This window comes from Rhinatrema bivittatum, chromosome 1, assembly GCF_901001135.1.
Source record: "Rhinatrema bivittatum chromosome 1, aRhiBiv1.1, whole genome shotgun sequence".
NCBI classification, from domain to species: Eukaryota; Metazoa; Chordata; class Amphibia; order Gymnophiona; family Rhinatrematidae; genus Rhinatrema; species Rhinatrema bivittatum.
Window position 1 is genome coordinate 397626628 of NC_042615.1, and position 24064 is coordinate 397650691.

Consider the following 24064-nt stretch of genomic DNA (forward strand, 5'->3'; position numbering starts at 1 on the left):
AAACTTTTACAGATGCAGAAAATAATCCAGAATAAATAGATAACTAAATACGTATGAGAGATCTGTATGCATTGCCTCCATTGTGTGCAAATATTTCTTGCATTTTCATCATGGATATTCTTAAAATTGGGCCTGTTTGTAGCTCTTGAGGACTGGAGGTCTTCCATATTGCACATTTATGAATTGAAAGTTTAGGAATTAACTGATTTAAAAAACAAAACAAAACAAAAAACATATGCTCCTGGCAGAGTTTATTTATTTATTTTAAAATGTTTTTTATACCGCTTTTACAAAGTTTAGTCAAAACGGTTTACATAAAAATAAAAATAACTAAAACATTACATAAATCTCATAATAGTTAACTGTTTAGATTCTGTTCTCCAGAGAAAATTTCTCTCAGTTCATCAAGGTTCGTGCACACACAGCCAAGCTATATTCAAGCCCCTAATTTTCTTATTTTCATGAACAGGGCTACAAAACTGCCCAGTTTCCATGAAACTGAGGAAAACCAATATCAATCACAGTAGGAGGAAGCTAGGTTGCAATATGGGGTGGGGGGTGGGAGAAGAGATGACAGCTGATCAAAACCTTCTGAGTACTCCCTTCCTCTCCCCCCCCCCTCCAGTTCTCTCATCCACCAAAAAGGCTGATAGCAGAAGAGCAGCAATAGTGTCAAGCCACATCCTCCTCCGCTACCTGAGGTTAGACTAGTTATTTAAATTGAACAGGACATCATAGCTCTCTTTACAGTTCCGTGCAGTTCAAATTGCTAGTCTGGTCCTGGGTGGCAAAGACAGCAACATGGTCTGAGTGGTCACCATTCTCCTGTGAGCTGCCTCAGTTGGGAGAGAGGGAATCTGCACCAGGGACTGGTGCCAGATCAGTGCCTGGGGGATGGTGAGAGCAAAAAGAACCAGGAGTCAGGGACCTCTCTTTCCATCCTGTACCCACTCTTTCCCTATTGATACTCACGCCTCCTTGCTTTGTGATCTGTTCAAAGTTAACAGTCTGCTAAGAGTTAGCAGTCTGATGTTATTTAGGAGAGTTGTGGGTGTCCTTGGACCGGTGGCAGATGACCATGCCCCCAGGGGGAAGATCCCGAGAGGGACCACCGGTTAGGCTCAGAATATGGAGACAGACACACACTAGTTCTTTTATTAGACAGTATACTGAACCACCAGAGGTGGCAGTAGTGAGCTGGAATGCCCGGCTGGGCTGCAGTCCCTCAGATACTGGAACAGCGATCCCTGGAGGCTGAGCTGTAGAGAAACTGAAATATAGTAAGTAGGCAGGGTATGCAGAGTTCATGTACTGAACCAGATGGTAACACTCACACAATGTCTCATAGAAGCCCAGGAGCTGGAATGTATTGGCCCTCGAGGAGCGAGTACCTGGTTCCAGGGAAAGCTCTGAGAGAGCGATGGTAACTCACTGATGTAGTTGGCAGTGATGACTTCCAGGCAGAAGAGAGTACCGAGTAAGTCTGGGAACAAGCCCATATCTCATCCCTAAATGCAGATTGGGATTTCTTTGGTATTGGCTCCTAGTTTGGAGGGTTGGTTATTATTGCTATTTCTTTGGTATTTTGCATAACCTTGTGTCTCGGCTGCCAATGTGTGAAAAGTATTTGCTGCATATCCGCCACCAGCCTCAAGGTTTCTGCTGTTATCTATGCTCCTTCTGAAGATGTCCATATCTCAACCATTACTTACCAGGTGGTCCTCATATCAATCCTTCTCACTAACTGAAAAGGCAGAGTATAATCTTTTGCACATTGGTCTATATTAGCAAGTATGGCAGTTCTCAACCTAAGATGGGATGCCCCCCATGCGATGAGGTTGCCAGCATTGTATTGATATACTGAATATGACAAAGGGAAGAAATGTAAGGGCACCATTTGGCGAGAGACTAGCTGGTGGCATTTGCTGAACAAGAATGTATGCTGAAGTCTTGAAGTAGGCTCTGATCACAAGTCAGACACGTGAGAATTACTGTAAGCTGATTGAAGCCAAGTTTAGACAAGTGTAATAACCTGCTAGAGGTAGTAATAAGGGGGACTTTTGCACTGGTAAATCTAGTAACGATAATACTGGGAAAAGGAAAGGGGAGGGGGCATATAAAAACTGTTACACAAGCTGCTGCAAGTTGAACTGTGCTCTTTACTGTATTTTTGTAGTACTGTACACTGTTCTTGGGAATTCTCACTGAATAAAGCTTCCGCTTTCCAACTGCCAGTGTTCAATTTATTTCATTGGTGGGAATAATGCCCTCTACAACATGTACCTCTGACAGCTCAACAGTCATATACTAGGGATGTGAATCGTTTTTCAACGATTAAAATTATCGTCCGATAATGTTTATATCGTCTTAAATCGTTATAGAACACGATACAATAGAAATTCTAACGATTTATCGTTAAAAATCGTTAAATCGTGTTAGTGCGCACTAACTCGAGTTAGTGCGCACTAACTCCCCGTTAGTGCGCACTAACTCGATTTAGTGCGCACTAACTGAAAATGATACAAATAAACACTTTCCAGGTCACTGAAGGTCAGTTAGGAATGAATATGTGTTCCTATTGGCTGGCTGCCCTCTTATCTATTGATGTTACCACTGAGGTGATGGTTGGGGGGATGGGAAATGGAACTGGAAACTCACGAACACCAACAGAAAATGAAACAAAGTGTTGACACTTCCCAGGTCAGTAAAGGTCACTTAGGAATGAATATGTATTCCTATTGGCTGGCTGTGCTCTTATCTATTGATGTTACCAAGGTTTCCACTGAGGTAATGGTTGGGGGGATGTGAAATGGAAACAGTTGCAAGCTTGACATGTGATGATCAGCACTCACGTGACTAGAACTTGTTTGTTTATTATTTTTGTTAGCAGGCACGTGAAATTTGCCAATCACTGTGCATTTTAGAAAGGTGGTCCTGGCTGGAACTGTACACAGTTCAAATATATGTAATTGATTGTTGGTAAGTGTATTTTTTAAGTAGCCACAGTGGCACCAGTATGTTTACTTATCCTCCTACTTAACTCACTAGCTCAGCTTTGTAAGAAGGGCTTCTCTGCTTGTGTGTTGCTTTTGTTTGGTGTGAGGGATTTATTTTAAAGGGTCATGGTGGGTTTTAGGGTTGCTTTAGTGTGCCGGTTTCCCTGCCCTCCCCCCCACTGGACCCCAGGTAATATAAGGCACTTTGTGGGGGTTCGGGAGGGTGGGGGATTTATTTTAAAGGGTCGGGGTGGGTTTTAGGGTTGCTTTAGTGTGCCGGTTTCCCTGCCCTCCCCCCCACTGGACCCCAGGTAATATAAGGCACTTTGGGGGGGTTCGGGAGGGTGGGGGATTTATTTTAAAGGGTCATGGTGGGTTTTAGGGTTGCTTTAGTGTGCCGGTTTCCCTGCCCTCCCCCCCACTGGACCCCAGGTAATATAGGGCACTTTGTGGGGGTTCGGGAGGGTGGGGGATTTATTTTAAAGGGTCGGGGTGGGTTTTAGGGTTGCTTTAGTGTGCCGGTTTCCCTGCCCTCCCCCCCCACTGGACCCCAGGTAATATAAGGCACTTTGGGGGGGGTTCGGGAGGGTGGGGGATTTATTTTAAAGGGTCGGGGTGGGTTTTAGGGTTGCTTTAGTGTGCCGGTTTCCCTGCCCTCCCCCCCACTGGACCCCAGGTAATATAAGGCACTTTGTGGGGGTTCGGGAGGGTGGGGGATTTATTTTAAAGGGTCGGGGTGGGTTTTAGGGCTGCTTTAGTGTGCCGGTTTCCCTGCCCTCCCCCCCACTGGACCCCAGGTAATATAAGGCACTTTGGGGGGGTTCGGGAGGGTGGGGGATTTATTTTAAAGGGTCATGGTGGGTTTTAGGGTTGCTTTAGTGTGCCGGTTTCCCTGCCCTCCCCCCCACTGGACCCCAGGTAATATAAGGCACTTTGGGGGGGTTCGGGAGGGTGGGGGATTTATTTTAAAGGGTCGGGGTGGGTTTTAGGGTTGCTTTAGTGTGCCGGTTTCCCTGCCCTCCCCCCCACTGGACCCCAGGTAATATAAGGCACTTTGTGGGGGTTCGGGAGGGTGGGGGATTTATTTTAAAGGGTCGGGGTGGGTTTTAGGGCTGCTTTAGTGTGCCGGTTTCCCTGCCCTCCCCCCCACTGGACCCCAGGTAATATAAGGCACTTTGGGGGGGTTCGGGAGGGTGGGGGATTTATTTTAAAGGGTCGGGGTGGGTTTTAGGGCTGCTTTAGTGTGCCGGTTTCCCTGCCCTCCCCCCCACTGGACCCCAGGTAATATAAGGCACTTTGGGGGGGTTCGGGAGGGTGGGGGATTTATTTTAAAGGGTCGGGGTGGGTTTTAGGGCTGCTTTAGTGTGCCGGTTTCCCTGCCCTCCCCCCCACTGGACCCCAGGTAATATAAGGCACTTTGGGGGGGTTCGGGAGGGTGGGGGATTTATTTTAAAGGGTCGGGGTGGGTTTTAGGGTTGCTTTAGTGTGCCGGTTTCTCTGCCCTCCCCCCCACTGGACCCCAGGTAATATAAGGCACTTTGTGGGGGTTCGGGAGGGTGGGGGATTTATTTTAAAGGGTCGGGGTGGGTTTTAGGGCTGCTTTAGTGTGCCGGTTTCCCTGCCCTCCCCCCCACTGGACCCCAGGTAATATAAGGCACTTTGGGGGGGTTCGGGAGGGTGGGGGATTTATTTTAAAGGGTCGGGGTGGGTTTTAGGGCTGCTTTAGTGTACCAGTTTCCCTGCCCTCCCCCCCACTGGACCCCAGGTAATATAAGGCACTTTGGGGGGGTTTGGGAGGGTGGGGGATTTATTTTAAAGGGTCGGGGTGGGTTTTAGGGTTGCTTTAGTCTGCCGGTTTTCCCGCCCTCCCCTTCCCCTCCCACTTCCCCCGATTTACTAGTAAACTAGTGTGTTGTCTTACACTAGCCAGCCACTACCCCTGTGTTGGTGCTGGACTTGCAAATGCACGTGAGCCTTAAATTTATAAATAAATTGTTTGTGTTAGTAGTGCAAGTATAAGTAAATATAATATTATGGGGTAGCCTAGTGTCATTGGCTAGTGGCTGGCTACTAGCCACGCCAGTGAGCCACTAGTCAGATTACTAATCACACAGTGACCTGTCACTGACTGACGAAGTCACTCACTAACTGTATTTAACCCTTCTATATATCTTATCTATTAGGTGCTGCTCAGTACACTGCTGTGCCAGCTTACTTGTTGGTACTGGACTGGACTTGCAGCCATAACATTTTAAAATGTTTGCTGGTAAGAAGAAGAGTGCTACTGGAAAGAAAATTCCAGTCAGTAGGAAAAAACTGCGATTTGATGATACCCCTTCTACTTCAGCGAATGTAAAGGAGCAAGGTAACTTGCAGGACAAGGAAGGAGCAAAATCTGGAAAGGTGAAAGTGAAATCTGTGCTGCAGCAGCAAAGTTTATTGATGGATGAAGTGCTACAGAAAGTGCTGAATAGAGAATCAGAGGACTCTGAGTCTGAGGAGGAGGATGACAATGATGATATTCAGGATGAGGAGAAGAACACCGCCAATGACAGTGATAGTAGTGATGATGAATCAGATGATGGTAGTCCGATTGTCAAAAAAACCACTGTCAGCGCCAGTAGTATCCTCTCTAGTCCTAAACCAGTTGAAAATTTGCAGGTTACTACAAGAACAACTTCTGCTACTTCTACTCCTAGTACTACTACTCCTACTCTGATGACAACACTGACAAGAAATGTCCAGCCTAGAGTAAGGGACAGTAGAAAAACATCTAAGGTTTGGAATCATTTTAATGTTACGGATGATTGGAGATGTGCTCAATGTATCCATTGTAAAAGGATGGTGAGCCGTGGAAGAACTATTGGACATCTTACTACCACCAACATGAAATATCACCTTGAAAGAGAACATAAAGCAGTGTTGCTTGCAGAAGAAGCTGCAGGGAAGCCAAAGAAGGAAATTACTTCAGAAGATTGTGTGTATGTGAAGCAGAAGCAGACTTCTCCTTCTCCTCTTCCCCGGCAGCAGTGGCAAGCTACTGTTGAGCAGATGGGGTGGTGTCCTTCTTCAATTTCACAGACTAGGAAGCAAGTAGTATCCAAAGTGGTGACACGACAAATTGCTGTAATGATTGCTGTGGATGATCAGCCACTGCAGATTGTAGAGAATGATGGATTTCAGCAGCTGATACATCTGTTAGCACCTGACTACAAAATTCCTTCAAGAACTACATTTACCCGTCAGGTGATTCCTTCCCTGTACTCACAATGTCGTGCTGAAATGCAGATTGTGATGGCAAGGGCAAAGGGAAGGAGCATACATCTCACCACTGATCTTTGGACTAGTAAGAATGCAACACATGCATATTTGTCTCTAACAGCACATTGGTGGCAGCTGGATGAGGCATTAACTGACAGCACAAGCACAAGCAGTGGCAGTAGCACCAGCAGCTCCAAAAAGCTTTCTCCAGGATACCGGTGGGCTTTACTGCATGCTCAAGTGCTAGACCAGAGACATACTTCTGAAAATATCTTACAGACAATTCAGGGGATGATGGAAGGATGGAAAGGGCTACTTAGAAGCAGTGATATGGAATGTTTAAATGGATATATCATTACTGACAATGCTGCCAATATGATTAAGGCTCTGGAGGATGGTGGATTCAAAGGCATCCGATGCTTTGCACATACACTGCACCTGGTAGTGAGGGATGCGTTGGGGCTAAGTGCCAAGGAAGTGCAAGGTACTAGTCGTCAAGCCCTGAAGCGGTTGATTGAAAAGTGCCGCAAAATAACTGGGCATTTCAATCGCAGTGTGAAAAGTGGGAAGGAACTCAGAGAAAAACAAAAAGCAGTTAGGGCACCATTGCATAACCTCGTTCAGGATGTGCCTACCAGATGGAATTCCACCTATCTTATGTTGGAGAGGTTGTCTGAACAACAGACACCTCTGCATGATTTGGCAATGGAATCTGAAATTGGATTGGAAAATCCACTTGGATGTCAGGACTGGACAAACATTGCACAGATGGTGCATGTCCTCAAGCCTTTCAAAGAATATACTGATGCACTGAGTGCAGCTACAGCCACGTTAGGTGATATCATTCCTGTAATATATGATCTGGAGCAGGTATTACAGGAATTTCTGCATCAGACAGATTTGTCGAAGGAAGTGTTGCAGCTTGTGAGATGCTTAAAAGAGCAAGTACAGAAAAGGTTGAAACCTCTAATGGAGAAGGATAGCTATATCTTAGCTACTATGTGTGACCCACGTGTGAAAGGCAATGTTGCTCTCAAGTGCAATACTCTTGCATCCTGGACACATAAGTTGATTGAAATGGTTCAAAAGATTTCAACTCCTCCCACTCCATCCTGCTCAGCTGCTTCCAGTTCCACCAGCTGCTTCCCTCCCATGATGACAACCCATTGTCCTCCCAAATTTCATGAAACTGGTCCTATTTCAAAAGCAAGAGCAAGATTTGTCACATTTCAGAGTGGTGGGGCTGCTAACCAGCAGCACCTGCAAGAGAAGGTTGCAGAAATTCATGTGAAGAATTTTCTCTCTGAGCCAGTTGAGAGCATGGAGTCAGATCCCCTGAGATATTGGGCAGAAAAAGCTTCAATGTGGCCTTATCTTACCAGAGTAGCACAACACTTTCTTTCCTGCCCACCCACCAGTGTGCAAAGTGAACGAGTATTTTCATTGACAGGGAATATTGTGAGTCCACTCCGTGCACGTTTGAATCCAGACTTAGTAGAGGAATTGGTTTTCATCAAAATCAACCTTCCGCTGCTTCATAATGTGAACATTCGCTGTGACTGGGAGGAGGAGTGAGTCTCTTGTCTAGGATGGGGATGCAAGGTCGTTTGGGAACACAGCAGGATGGAGCATTCAGCAGAAGCACTGCCAGTGCCTCATGATAGAACTGCCCCTGCCTCTTCACCTCAGGTGTCTGCTGTGCTGTTATCATCTATCTTGTCAGCTTGATGAATAAGGACTTTGTATGTGCAAGAAAGAAACCTAAGTTTGTGTCTATCAACTGTGTGCGCTTATTTAGCAGCTGTTAGAAAACAGGCAGTTAAAGTACTTTTGAGTTTTGACCATAGTCTCTCTAAGCAGTTAATGTATATCATACTGTGATGGGGCATGGTTTATTTTTCTGGCTGAGACAGTTTATAGCTCAGCTTACCAAACCGGTCCTGGGGATTCCACAGCCAGTTGGATTTTTAGAATATCCACAAAGAATTATGCATGAAATACATTTGCATATCATGGGGACTCAGTATATGCAAATTTACATCATGCATAAAATCCTGCTGAGTGAGTGGTTATTTATTTGGAAAACCCTGGTTTGTAGGGACCAATTTGTCTCACTCTCTAAATAAAGCCTGACCACGTAAGTTAGTGCCTAAATCAAAACCATCTCCAGTTGTGTCATGAGTTACCTAACCTCCCTGTGGTCAGTAAAAGGTTTCTCTGGCCGAGATTTAATTATTTCTCCCTGCGGAGCAGATACATGTTAAGTTGAATTTTCAAGTTGCATTAATAAAAAACAGCATTTACGTGTTTACATAAATAGCATATACTTCTTTATATACATATAGTACAACATGAGTAAATCTACACGTGTGAAAAAAGGGATGGTCTAGGTGTTCCCAAGTGGAGGCCAACATTTATGTATGTTAGTCGCTATTTTATAAGAGATTTACTGTATGTGTAGATTTGGCAGCTTTATATTTACTCTCGCTCTTTATCTGGAGTAAGTGATAGTATAAGAAGTCTTAACAGTCAAATCATGACTAGGTCGTGGTCTGGGAGAAATGGGGGAAGCTGAGGCTGATCTTGATGAGTTGCAGATGGACTGGATTGGAAACTGAAAGACTAATTGATAACACTGGTAATTTTATTGCTGTGTGCATGTTAGAAAATCTGTTGACTATAAATCCCAATTTATAATAATTTTAATAATTGAGTCCACTAATATTTCTCAAATTTAAAACATTTTATTAACTACAAAACTATAACGAAATTAAATAACACTGTTATAAAAATATAACTTTACAATGACAACATACCAAAAAAAAATTATGTGTTTTAGCACCCAGTACTCAAGGATGTGGAGAGGAGAATGGCAACCCGAGAGGAGGATCCTGCTCTGGAGCAGAGGGCAGTGGCATCTCCTCCTCACGAGGCATCTCATGAGGAGGAGATACCTGTGCCCTCAGCTCCTGAAAGGCCTCCTCCATGGCTGACAGCCTCCTCTGCACATCCTTGACATCTGCCCTGATGCTGTTTACTCCCTGCAGGAGCTCCTTCAGCATGCCAAACTGCGCATGTGCAGTACATACGCAGCTTGGAGGAGATCCTGCAAGGAGTACAGCAGCAGTGCTGGTGCTGGTGCTGCTGGGCCCGGCTGTGGCTGCCTCCATCCTTTGGGCACTGGCAGTGGCACTGGTGGCTGTGGCTGCCTCTTCTTGCCCTGTAAAGAAATGTAAAAAATTCTACATAAGATATAGAACAGGGGTGGGCAGTTATGGTCCTCGAGGGCCACAAACCAGTATTGTACGCACCAGCAAGTTTACAATATTAAAATACATTCAACCCCTTAGTTTACTAAATTGTAGGGTTTTGGAAAAATGAGTTTATAGTCTACAACCTCGGAGAGGGAGAGTGGAGGGATATCATTCTAGATAATTAGAGATAATATTATATAAATATATAACATAACATACATCTATCCCACCCTATATAACTGACTGATCACAAACAATAATTTTGATTTTCTTCCTCAGACAGATACTAGACAAACTACTACTACTAGTACTACAACATACATACTGGCCCTGTGGGCCAAAATACAAGCCATTAAGCCCGTACACACGTGCTACATTAAAAAAAAATGTTTTTCAGTTCATTTTTTAACATGGCACTCTTCTACAGTTCTTCTTCCTCACTCATCCTCTTTCTCCCACTGCCTCCCTCCCCTCTCACAGTGACTAATACCCCCTTCCCTCAGTCTCACATTTATCCCCCATTCACATTTGCAGCATGTTGGTCAATGGTCAGGGCTCAATTATCTAATAATATATAATACCTGGCCCACCAGTGACGGTTCGCTCCGTCCTCCTCTGCTGACAGCTACTGGGCCCAGGAAGCCCTGCCTCGTCCCTGCTGGTGTGTGGTTCTGTACGAAGACACAGATCAAATTTCACAGAACAACAGTTAAAATTTAAAAAAAAGGAATTGGAACTGACACAAACAATATTAAACACAAATTCCATTACAATTAATTAAATAATATTTGTGTACTTGTGGAGTATTCTCAAACAGCCTACCAGGCGAAGGACGCGCTAAAGTCAGGCGGACCTCCTCAAGCCAATCACCCTCGTGAAGTCTCAGATGCCGACCTGAGAATTAGAGGTAGAAAGGAAATAGAATAACATTAATTGATTAATAAATTAATTACAAACACAACATGCCCTGCTAGGTTATTTTTTTATGCAATATATAACATTTAGTAATAAAAAAAAAATTAGCTATCTTTTAATGTGGCATTCAAAATTCCCAAATACAAATCACATCATTTCAAAATGATAAATAAATATAAATAAATATAATACACCACTAACATTATCTCTCACCTTTCTTCTTGAGATCTTCGATCTCACGCGGGTAAGAGGCTCTCCGGCAGAACTCCTCCTGGAGAGCCACCCAGGCTGCAGACTCCCTTTGAAGGTTAGGCCTGCTGCCTGAGGGGGTGTAGAGATGCTCCTCATCCAGGAGGAGTAGCCGGGCTAGGAGGTCCACATCTGCCTGTGTGAACCGTGGCTTCCGGGACCTAGCATCACGATCGGCCTTTGAGGAGGACGGTTGGGCTGACTCCCTATCATGATCCATCTACAATGAGAAAATAAAAAAGAAGATGAAAAAAAGTAAGTTCAGAAGCTCAGACTGGAAAGGGCTGAAGTATCCCACCCTTCACATCCCCCACTGCTGGTATATGGGAGAGAGAAGGGGAAGGGGAGGGGGTGGGGGGAGGTGAAGGGGCAAGCAGCCCCACTCCCTGTGAGGGATGGGAAGGGAGAGCCAGCCCCACTCCCTGGGAGGGATAGGAAGGGAGAGACAGCCCCTGAATGCAGGGGCTGTCTCTCCCTTCCCATCCCTCCCTCCCCCCCCCCCCACCACTCACCCACACACTATTCACTGGCTGGGACATGGGGGAGGGGAGGAGTCAGGGTCAGGCACTGTGTGCAGGAAGATCACAACACCCCTGGTGCCAGGGTTAGGGCACTGTGTGTGCAGGAAGATCCCAACACCCCTGGTGCCAGGGTTAGGGCACTGTGTGTGCAGGAAGATCACAACACCCCGGCCCTTGAAAATAAATCCCCCACCCTCCTGCCAGGGTTAGGGCACTGTGTGCAGGAAGATCACAACACCCTGACCCTTGAAAATAAATCCCCCACCCTCCTGCCAGGGTTAGGGCACTGTGTGCAGGAAGATCACAACACCCTGACCCTTGAAAATAAATCCCCCACCCTCCCGAACCCCCCCAAAGTGCCTTATATTACCTGGGGTCCAGTGGGGGGCAGGGCGGGGAAACCGGCACGCTAAAGCAAACCTAAAACACACCCCGACCCTTTAAAATAAATCCCCCACCCTCCTGCCAGGGTTAGGGAACTGTGTGCAGGAAGATCACAACACCCCGACCCTTGAAAATAAATCCCCCACCCTCCTGCCAGGGTTAGGGCACTGTGTGCAGGAAGATCACAACACCCTGACCCTTTAAAATAAATCCCCCACCCTCCCGAACCCCCCCAAAGTGCCTTATATTACCTGGGGTCCAGTGGGGGGCAGGGCGGGGAAACCGGCACGCTAAAGCAACCCTAAAACCCACCCCAACCCTTGAAAATAAATCTCCCACCCTCCCGAACCCCCCCAAAGTGCCTTATATTACCTGGGGTCCAGTGGGGGGCAGGGCGGGGAAACCGGCACACTAAAGCAACCCTAAAACCCACCCCGACCCTTTAAAATAAATCCCCCACCCTCCTGCCAGGGTTAGGGCACTGTGTGCAGGAAGATCACAACACCCCGACCCTTGAAAATAAATCCCCCACCCTCCTGCCAGGGTTAGGGCACTGTGTGCAGGAAGATCACAACACCCCGACCCTTGAAAATAAATCCCACACCCTCCTGCCAGGGTTAGGGCACTGTGTGCAGGAAGATCACAACACCCCGACCCTTGAAAATAAATCCCCCACCCTCCTGCCAGGGTTAGGGCACTGTGTGCAGGAAGATCACAACAACCTGACCCTTGAAAATAAATCCCCCACCCTCCCGAACCCCCCCCAAAGTGCCTTATATTACCTGGGGTCCAGTGGGGGGGAGGGCGGGGAAACCGGCACGCTAAAGCAACCCTAAAACCCACCCTGCTATGGCCGGCGCCATTTTCCTTACGAAAAAACGATTCGCGACAGGAGATCGCTCTCAGACCCCCGCTGGACCCCCAGGGACTTTTGGCCACCTTGGGGGGGCCTCCTGACCCCCACAAGACTTGCCAAAAGCCCAGCGGGGGTCCAGACATTCACCACCACCTAATAATAATGAATTATTAATTCAGTGATATAACAAATCATTTAAAAAAAATTGAGTAGGTTAATATAAGAGATGACTGTAGTAGATTGAATACAGATCTGATGTTTCTGCTCTCCTCACAGCAAAGAAAAGCAACACACAAGCAGAGAAGCCCTTCTTACAAAGCTGAGCTAGTGAGTTAAGTAAGAGGATAAGTAAACATACTGGTGCCAGTGTGGCTGGCTACTTAAAAAATACACTTACCAACAATCAATTACATATATTTGAACTGTGTACAGTTCCAGCCAGGACCACCTTTCTAAAATGCACAGTGATTGGCAAATTCAACATGCACTAGCATTTCAGGTGCCTGCTAACAAAAATAATAAACAAAGAAGTGCTGATCATCACATTACTTTTTTTGTCAAGCTTCCAACTGTTTCCATTTCACATCCCCCCAACCAATGCCATTACCTCAGTGGAACCTTGGTAACATCAATAGATAAGAGCACAGCCAGCCAATAGGAATACATATATTCATTGCTAAGTGACCTTTACTGACCTGGGAAGTGTGAACACTTTGTTTCATTTTCTGTTGCTGTTCGTGAGTTTCCAGTTCCATTTCCCATCCCCCCAACCATCACCTCAGTGGTAACTTTGGTAACATCAATAGATAAGAGGGCTGCCAGCCAATAGTAACACATATTCATTCCTAACTGACCTTCAGTGACCTGGAAAGTGTCTATTTGTATCATTTTGAGTTAGTGCGCACTAACTCGAGTTAGTGCGCACTAACGGGGAGTTAGTGCGCACTAACTCGGGTTAGTGCGCACTAATCGGGAAAAACGATTTTTAACGATTTTTTAACTAAAAAATCGTGCCTAAGACGATTTTCTTGCCCTGCCACACGATTTCTATCGTTAAGACGATATGGAAAACGATTCACATCCCTATCATATACTAGTCTAAATCTGCAGAAGAGAGGCAGACACCCAGAGGCTGATACAATAAAGTGCTATCAGAATAGTGTCAAAGTGCGGATGGACATGCGTTTTGGACATGCTAGGCTAACACCTGATACAATAACAGGAATAACGCCATTCAAAACGCACATCCTATTCAAATGTAGTTAATAGTACTCATCACATGTAAATAACATGTAGATGAGGCTATTAGTTATCACCACTCGAAAGCTGGCATTAAGTCATTCCACAAGTGAAGGGCTCATGGCAACAGCTGCACAACATGGTACATACAAAAAAAAATAAGCAGGGACCAAGATTGGAGGTGGAAATTATTTGGATTAAAGCTGTGAAAAGCAAATGCCAGGATTCTAAAAATAAAACCACCTTGCTTTTTTCTGACATTACCTTTCCCCAGCACTGTTTCTCATTGCCACAGATGTTCCATCTCCCTTTTGCAGAATCCCTAATATGCTCTTCTCTTGTGAGCTTCCATCTATTTCTAGAGCAGCCAGCAATATGGGGTCAGCCACATCTGCTGGGCACCCGATGCATTTGAGCACTAGGAATGCAATATTGTTCCCTAGTGCATTCCTTTTAGCATGGCTACTAATTTACATATTGCATTGAGTCACCAGGTGCTATGGATGAGCGTGCATTAGGAAAATGGTTGCTCAACAGGAGTGCCCATTTAAATGTGCAGTTTATTGAGTCAGCCTGCCACTGTTTGAGTTATAGAATCCCTCAAAGAAAATCAATGTGAGATTGATTTCAGCATTTCACTTCCTCAGTATCTGAATGTTAAAAATCAAAGTGCATACTTTTTGCCCTAAATTACCTTATTAAACTACTGCGCTTTCAATATATTTATAAATGATCTGGAAAGGAATACGACGAGTGAGGTTATCAAATTTGCGAACGATACAAAATTATTCAGAGTAGTTAAATCACAAGTGGACTGTGAGACATTACAGGAGGACCTTGCATGACTGGAAGATTGGGCATCCAAATGGCAGATGAAATTTAATGTGGACAAGTGCAAGGTGTTGCATATAGGGAAAAATAACCCTTGCTGTAGTTATACGATGTTAGGTTCCATATTAGGAGCTATCACCCAGGAAAAAGATCTAGGCATCATAGTGGATAATACTTTGAAATCATCATTTCAGTGTGCTGCAGCAGTCAAAAAAGCAAACAGAATGTTAGGAATTATTAGGAAGGGAATGGATAATAAAACAGAAAATGTCATAATGCCTTTGTATCGCTCCATGGTGAGACCGCACCTTGAATACAGTGTACAATTCTGGTCCTGCATCTCAAAAAAAGATATAGTTGCGATGGAGAAGCTGCAGAGAAGGGCAACCAAAATGATAAAGGAGATGGACAGCTCCCCTATGAGGAAAAGCCAAAGAGGTTATAGGGCTGTTCAGCTTGGAGAAGAGATAGCTGAGGGGGGATATGATAGAGGTCTTTAAGATCACGAGAGGTCTTGAACGAGTAGATGTGAATCGGTTATTTACACTTTCGGATAATAGGACTAGGGGGCATTCCATAAAGTTAGCAAGTAGCACATTTAAGACTAATCTGAGAAAGCAAATGTTGCTTACCTGTAACAGGTGTTCTCACAGGACAGCAGGATGTTAGTCCTCACAGATGGGTGACATCACAGGATGGAGCCCAATCACGGAACACTTTTGTCAAAGTTTCTAGAACTTGGACTGGCCCCTACTGGGCATGGGCAGCATGGCACTAACCCTGCAACCAGCAGGGGTCCCTCTTCAGTCTGGTTACAAAGCTACAGGCAGTGCCGAAAAATAAAATAAGAAAACGAACCAAACATTGCGGGGTGGCGAGCGGGTTTCGTGAGGACTAACATCCTGCTGTCCTGTGAGAACACCTGTTACAGGTGAACAACATTTGCTTTCTCACAGGACAAGCAGGATGGTAGTCCTCACATATGGTTGAGTACCGAGCTGAGGATGTCCGGACATGCACCAAATGTACCCAAGAAGTGCAACAGGCATAACAATTGGGGGAGGGCATCCTGAACCCCACCGGGCAGGCGGAAGGGTGTTGGTACGTCACGTCGTAAATAAGTTACGCAAGACAGACTGGCCGAAGATGGAATCGTGTCTTCCCGCTTTGTCTAGGCAATAGTGGGCTGTAAATGTATGGCGAGAACTACAAGTGGCAGCCCTGCAAATGTCAGGAAGCGGCACCGATTGTAGGTGTGCTACTGAAGTCGCCATGGCCCTCACAGAGTGTGCTTTAATACGGTCTTGAAGTGGAATGCCCGCTTGCTAAAAGCAAAAGGATATGCAATCCGCTAGCCAAGAGGAGAGAGTCTGCTTACCTACTGGCTGCCCCAATTTGTTACGATGGAAAGAGATAAATAATTGAGTGCTCTTTCTGTGGGCAGCTGTACGGTCTAGGTAGAATGCTAGAGCCCGTTTGCAGTCAAGGGTATGCAGACTCTGCTCTCCTGCATTGGAATGGGGCCTGGGAAAAATGGTAGGTAGTATAATGGATTGATTGAGATGAAACTCTGATACTACCTTAGGCAAGAACTTAGGGTGAGTATGAAGTACCGCCCGGTCCTGCAGAAGTTTAGTGTAAGGCGGATAGGTAACTAGGGTCTGTGGTTCACTAACTCTGCGAGCTGAAGTGATTGCCAAAAGGAAAATCACTTTCCATGTGAGATAGCGAAGCTCACAGGATTGGAGAGGCTCAAATGGTGGTTTCATGAGATGACCCAAAACAAGGTTCAGGTCCCAAGAAGGGGCCGGAGGACGCAGTGGAGGATAGAGGTGAAGCAAGCCCTTCAAGAAGCGTGTTACAAGGGGTTGTACTGAGATAGGGACATCCCTGATACCTTTATGGAAGGCGGCTACCGCACTGACATGCATTCTGATGGAGGAAGTTTTAAGACCTGACTCTGACAAGTGTCAGAGGTAGTCTAGAAACTGCGGGATTGGACAGGTAAAGGGATCAAGGGCCTGAGAATAGCACCATGACGTGAACCTGTTCCATCTGTAAGAATATGATTTTCTCATGGAAGGCTTCCGTGAAGCAATCAAGACACGGGAGACTGGATCAGAAAGGTTAAGCGGCTGAAGGATTAACCTTTCAACATCCATGCAGTCAGGGACAGGGCTTGCAGATTGGGGTGGCGAAGGCACCCGTCGTTTTGAATGATTAGAAGCGGGTCTGTTCCCAGAGGAATGTGCCTGCGAATGGAGAGATCCTGAAGTATTGGAAACCACACCTGGCAGGGCCAGTGGGGTGCTATAAACATCATGGATCCCTTGTCCTGACGTAACTTCACAAGAGTCTTCGAAAGAAGTGGAAGTGGAGGGAATGCATATAGGAGACCGGTTACCCATGATAGGGAGAACGTGTCTCTTGGTGGATAATGTTGGCTGCGAGTGAGAGAGCAGAAATTGCCTACTTTGCGATTCTGGGGTGACGCAAAGAGGTCTATTTGAGGATAACCCCATTTTTGGAAGTTGGAGTTTGCTACTGAGGGGTTTAGAGACCACTTGTGCGGTTGGAAGGTGTGACTCAACTTGTCTGACAACATGTTGTCCACTCCCGGCAAGTAGGTGGCCCTGAGGTACATCGAGTGGGAGAGGACCTCCGCCCAAATCTGTGCAGCTTCCTGACACAGAAGGTAGGATCCGGTGCCTCCCTGTTTGTTGATGTACCACATGGCCACATGGTTGTCAATCTGGATCAGGACGACTTGATTGGACAGGCGATCCTGAAATACTCTGACAGCGTATCGAATCGCTCATAGTTCCAGGAAATTTATCTGGTGTTTGGCTTTCTCTGGAGACCAAGAACCTTCTGTCTGGAGATTGGCCACATGGGCTCCCCACCCGAAGTTGGAAGCATCGGTGGTTAGAGTTATTTGAGGGTTTGGCGCCTGAAAGGGCGAGCCCTGTAGAAGATTGATTTGATTCATCCACCAGGCGAAAAACAGAAGGAGTGAGTCAGTGACGTGGACAATGGTCGACAGGGGCTGAAGGAATTGAGTACATTACGACCTTAGGGTCCACTGCATGACTCTCATGGCCAGGCGAGCCATTGGGGTGACCTGAACTTAGGCGCCATGTGTCCTAGGAGGATGAGAAAACGATAAGCAGTCATCAAGCGTTGAGACTGCAACTGATGCACCAGAGACACGAGAGTGAGGGCTCGTTGTCGAGGCAGGAAAGCCTTTGCTTGTAAGGTGTCCAAGTCTGCCCCAATGAACGATAAGGTTTGAGATGGGACTAAGCAGAATTTGTCGTAGTTGACAAGAAATCCGAGTGAAAGAGTGTTTAAGGCGAGATGTAGGGATGACAAAGCGGCTTGCCGAGTCGGAGCCCTGATTAACCAATGGTCCAGATAGGGGTAGACGTGAACACCTTGAGTCCTGAGGAAGGCGGCAACCACGACGAGGCATTTTGTAAAGACTCGTGGTGCAGACGCTAGGCCGAATGGAGGCACGCAATACTGATAGTGCTTGGGGCCTACGAGAAACCTCAGGTATTTGCGATGAGATGGAGTTATCGCAATATGAGTGTATGCGTACTGGAGGTCGAGAGAGCAGAGCCAGACTCCTCTTTGTAAAAGAGGAAGAAGCGAGCACAAGGTTACCATATTGAACTTTTCTCTCTGGAGGTACTTGTTGAGGGCTCGTAGATCCAGAATTGGACGAATGCCTCCCGATCTTTTGGGTATTAGAAAGTACCGGGAATAGAACCCGAGACCTTGCTGAGGGAATGGTACTGGTTCTATTGTTCTGGACTGGAGTAGGAGGGAGACTTCCTGCTCCAGGAGTAATGAATGGTCGGATGTTTTCCATGCCATTAGAGGCGGGGAATCTGGTGGAATGGAGAGAAAATTGAGATAATAGCCTTGAGAATTATTGCTAGGACCCAGTGGTCCGAGGTGATTGATTTCCATATGTTGTTGAAATGGCATAACCGCCCTCCCACTGATATGTGTGGTAATGGAATCTGGCTGCTGCTCTCTACGCGAGAGTCAAAAGCCAGAAGCAGGGCCTGGCTGGGGGGCTGTCTGTGGCTTTTGTTTTCGGGTCTGACGAGACTGTGATTTGAGGAATGGTCTCGCAGAACGACATCTGGCTGCTGGCAGGTAGGACTTCTTTGGTCTGTAGAAAGACGTTTTAGAGTCCTTCCGGAAAGGCTGTTTGGAAGGATAATCCAAAGGGATCAGAGAGAGCTGTCTGAGAGTCTCATGATGGTCCTTTAATTCAGACACTGTCTTTTGAATCAGCTCGCAAAAGAGACTATCTCTTATGCAGGGAAGGTCAGACAACCTATCTTGGACTTCCGGTCGAAGGTCTGAAGACTTGAGCCAAGCCCATCGTCTCACTGAAATAGCAGCTGCAGATACTCTGGTTGCAGAGTCAAAGATGTCATAACATGATCTGATTTCATGTTTGCCTGCCTCCAAACCCTTGTTAATTAGGGTGTGGAGTTGTTCTGGAAGTGATTGAGGCATGGAGGTCGTCAACTCCTCTATCTGCTTAAAAATGACCCTATTATATTGGGTCATATACAGTTGGTAAGCAGCAATTCGGAGGATCAACATTGATCCTTGAAAGACTCGGCGACCAATGGTATCTAAAAACTTCTGTTCCTTGCCAAGGGAAAAGGAAGTGTGAGGTTTTGACTTTTTTGCTTTCTTTTGCGCAGATTCAACCATCACAGATTGGTGATCCAACTGAGGCTTCTGAAAGCCTGGAGCTGTCTGCACCAAATAGGTAGAGTCAGTTTTTCTGTGGACTGGTGCAATGGAGCCAGGATGTTCCCAGTTCTTCTTGAGGAGATCTAGAAGAACTTGGTGGATAGGGATGGAGGTGATTTCCTTGGGCACATCCAGGAATTGAAGCAACTCCATCATTTGATGTCTGTCGTCCTGTTCCGTCAGTAATTGGAAGGGGACCAATTCAGACATTTCCTTCACAAAATTTATGAAAGAAAGGTCCTCTGGAGGAGAACGCTTTCTACTCTCATTGGGTGAAGGAGATGATGGAAAATCATCGGTGTCTGGTGAGGAATCATCAGTCCAGGTATCATAAGGATCAGCACCTGTCCCTCTAGGAACTGGAAAGGGACGAGGTAGTTGGATACCTGAAGATCCCGGTCTAGGCTCCGAAAGCATCGGAGGAATAACCGGAGGCACCAATGAAAGCAATGAAGGCCCTGGTGCAGGCATCGAGATCATCGGTGGATGGCTCAATGGCGCCGATGGAGGAATCGGCACCGATCTTGATGGCTGAGGCAGAACTCCCGATGGAGGAATGTGGAACGGTGTTTCTCCTCCTGATGATAAAGTAAACGGGGAGGGCACCGGAGCCATTGGTTAGCCGGGGTCCATCGGTGGAAAAGAGGCTGTAAGCGCTTCCATCCTTGATAGCAGCGGTGCCAAGGCTGCTGGAATCGGGTCAGTAGTCTGTTCCACTATCGGTACCGATATCGGTGCCGGGGGAACCTGGAGTCGGTGCATTGTCTTGTCGATGACCTCCTGAACCATCCGGTCCAGTTCTTCTCGGAGACCTGGAGCAAGCAGCCCCGGCTCCGGAACAAAAGAAGGAGGCAGAGGCATAGCAGGGGGGACCACCGTTGAAGGCGGAGTAGCGGCTCCCGATGCCCTGTCGGGCGAGGATTGCCTCGGTGACCCAGTCGCTGAAAAGGTTGGTGCCTTTTCTGGATGGAGTTTCTTCGACAGCGGTTCAGACGATGGCGAGGTCGATGGTTTCGCTCCCTTGATGGTCTGAGACTTTCGGTGCCAATGGCGATGTTTCTCTTTACAATCCCCTCGGTCCTGAGGGGGAGAAGAGGGTGTCGAAGGCCGAGAAGTTGTCGATGCCAGGCGGTCACCGGTCGGTGGTCGATGCTGTGCGCCGTTGACTGTGCCGGTTCACATGATGTTGATGCAATGGACGGAGTCGGGGTTTGAGCACAGAAGAGAAGTCCCATCTTCTCCATTCTGGCCTTGCGACCTTTTGGTGTCATTAGGGCACATTTGGTGCAGGTCAAGACATCGTTCTCTCGTCCAAGACACATTACGCAGACTTTATGGGGGTCTGTAATGGACATGGTACGAGTACAGTCCGGGCACCGACAGAACCCCGATGCCATGGCCATAGAAAAATCGAGCCACGGTACGGTTGACGGCCAGTAGTCCGCAAGGGCCAAACTCTACGGTAATCGACGGAAAACAGGTTAATTCCGTGAGTAAAATTCCTGTCAGGAATTCTTGCAGAGCTCCTTAACCGCGTGGCTACTGCTGCGCAGAAAAAAGAAGACTGAAGAGGGACCCCTGCTGGCTGCAGGGTTAGTGCTATGCTGGGCATGCCCAGTAGGGGCCAGTCAAAGTTCTAGAAACTTTGACAAAAGTGTTCCGTGATTGGGCTCCATCCTGTGATGTCACCCATATGTGAAGACTACCATCCTGCTTGTCCTGTGAGAAAATTCTTTTTCACTCAACGCACAATTAAGCTCCGGAATTTGTTGCCAGAGGATGTGGTTAGTGCAGTTAGTGTAGCTGGGTTCAAAAAAGATTTGGATAAATTCTTGGAGGAGTAGTCCATTAACTGCTATTAATCAAGTTTACTTAGGGAATAGCCACTGCTATTAATTGTATCAGTAGCATGGGATCTTCTTGGTGTTTGGGTACTTGCCAGGTTTGGCCTCTGTTGGAGACAGGATGCTGGGCTTGATGGACCCTTGATCTCACCCAGCATGGCAATTTCTTATGTTTTTATGTACTAAGCACAATTCCCATGACAAAACATGCATAATAATACTCACTTAAGGCAGTTTAATCGCCTGTCTGCAGAATTACCCAGAGTGCTGTCCAGCAAACAAGATGTGAAATCACTGTTCTTACCTCATGTGGAACTTCCTGCAGACGATCTAAAGCTCTGATGTGATCCAACGTATCTATAGATGGAGAAAGGCCACCATGAAGACAGAAAATCTGTGTAGAACAAAAACATATTACATTTATTGTACTAACTTGTTCTGTTTATCAAATGCTTTCCAAGAATCTGAGATGGTACCTTGGACGCTTGTACTTCAAATCAGAAGTATGAAAATCATTAACGTAACATAGAAACCTAGAAATGACAGCAGAAAAAAACCAATCGGCCCATCCAGTCTGCCCAGCAAGCTCCCACACTTATTTTCCCATACTTATCTGTTTCACCAACCACCAAGTTCAGGGCTCTTGTTGGTAACTGTTTGATTCAAATTTCTTGCCACCCCCCTGCCACTGATGTAGAGAGTAATGTTGGAGTTGCATCAAAGGTGAAGTATAGCAAGTGTTGCTTACCTGTAACAGGTGTTCTCACAGAACAAGCAGGATGGTAGTCCTCACATATTGGTGACATTACAGGATGGAGCCCAATCACGGAAAACTTCTATCAAAGTTTCCAGAACTTTGACTGGCCCCTACTGGGCATGCCCAGCATGGCACTAACCCTGCAGCCAGCAGGGGTCCCCATTCAGTCTTATTTGATAGCTACAGGCAGTGCCGAAAAAATAAAACAGCAAACGTTACGAACCCAACACCGTGGGACGGCGGGCGGGTTTTGTGAGGACTAACATCCTGCTGTCCTGTGAGAACACCTGTTACAGGTAAGCAACACTTGCTTTCTCACAGGACAAGCAGGATGGTAGTCCTCACATACGGATGAGTACCGAGCTGAGGATGTCCGAACATGCACCAAATGTACCCAACGGCGTGCAACAGGCACAACAACTGGGGTGGAATATGGTAGAGGGCATCCTGAACCCCACCGGTCAGGCGGAACGGTGTTGGTACGTCATGCTGGAAATAGGTTACGCAGGACAGTTTGGCCGAAGATGGAATCTTGTCTTCCGGCTTTGTCCAAGCAATAGTGGGCTGCGAAGTTATGGAGAGAGCTCTAAGTGGCAGCCCTGCAAATGTCAGGAAGCGGCACCGATCTTAGGTTTGTTACTGAAGTAGCCATGGCCCTCACAGAGTGTGCTTTAACATGGTCTTGAAAGGGAATGCCTGCTTGCTGGCAGCAAAAAGATATGCAGTCCGCCAACCAGGAGGAGAGAGTCTGCTTACCCACAGGTTGCCTTAATTTGTTGGGATGGAAAGAGATGAATAATTGAGTGCTCTTCCTGTGGGCAAGTGTATGGTCTAGATAGAAAGCTAGAGCTTGTTTACAGTCAAGGGTATGCAAAGCCTGTTCCCCTGGATTGGAATGGGGCCTGGGAAAAAAGGTAGGTAGTATGATGGATTGATTACTATGAAACTCCAAAACTACCTTGGGTAAAAACTTAGGGTGAGTGCGGAGAACCGCCCGGTCCTGCAGGAGTTTAATGTAAGGCGGATAGATAACTAGGGCCTGTAACTCACTAACCCTGCGAGCTGAAGTGATAGCTAAAAGGAAAATCAGTTTCCATGTGAGATATTTTAGGTCACAGGAGTGAAGAGACTCAAATGGTGGTTTCATGAGCCGACCGAGAACCAGGTTAAGGTCCCAAGAAGGGGCCGGAGGACATAAAGGTGGCTTGATATGGAGCAAGCCCTTTAAAAATCGTGTTACAAGGGGTTGTACTGATATAGGGACATCCCCGACACCTTTATGGAAGGCGGCTACCGCACTGACATGCATTCTGATGGAAGAGGTTTTTAGACCTGACTCTGACAAATGCCAGAGATAGTCCAAAAACCTTGGGATTGGACAGGTAAAGGGATCAAGGGACTGCGAAGTGCACCATGATGTGTACCTTTTCCTTTTATAGGAATAAGATTTTCTTGTGGAAGGCTTCAGGAAGCAATCAGGACACGAGAAACTGAATCTGAAAGGTTAAGTGGTTGAAGGATTAACCTTTCAGCATCCATGCCGTCAGGGACAAGGCCTGAAGATTGGGATAGCAAATGTTGCTTACCTGATGTAACAGGTGTTCTCACAGGACAGCAGGATGTTAGTCCTCACAAATGGGTGACATCGAGGATGGAGCCCACCACGGAAAACTTCTGTCAAAGTTTAAGAGAACTTTGACTGGCCCCTACTGGGCATGCCCAGCACGGCACTGACCCTGCAGCCAGCAGGGGTCTCCCTTCAGTCTGATTTTCAAAGCTACAGGCAGTGCCTAAAAAGTAAAAATAAAACGAACCCAACACCGCGGGGTGGCGGGCGGGTTTCGTGAGGACTAACATCCTGCTGTCCTGTGAGAACACCTGTTACATCAGGTAAGCAACATTTGCTTTCTCACAGGACAAGCAGGATGGTTGTCCTCACAAATGGGTGAGTACCGAGCTGAGGATGTCCTGACTTGCACCAAAGGCACCCAACGGCGTGCAAAAGGCACAACAACTGGGGTAGAATTTGGGAAAGGACATCCGCACCCTTCCGGGCAGGTGGAAGGGTGTTGGTACATCACGTTGGAAAAAGGTTACGCAAGACAGATTGGCCGAAGATGGAGTCCTGCCTTCCAGCTTTGTCCAAACAACAGTGGGCTGCAAAGGTATGGAGGG

General features: G+C 46.7%; 1 protein-coding gene across 3 annotated transcripts in view; it reads right to left on the reverse strand.

Moving 5' to 3' along the window:
• Positions 1–24064, reverse strand: part of PPP2CB (protein phosphatase 2 catalytic subunit beta) — a 428792-nt gene that overhangs the window by 105409 nt on the left and 299319 nt on the right. For all 3 annotated transcript variants that reach the window (XM_029601853.1, XM_029601859.1, XM_029601846.1), the window contains exon 4: positions 21437–21526. In XM_029601853.1, coding sequence (XP_029457713.1) covers positions 21437–21526 — 90 coding nt within the window. The remainder of the gene's footprint in view (positions 1–21436; positions 21527–24064) is intronic.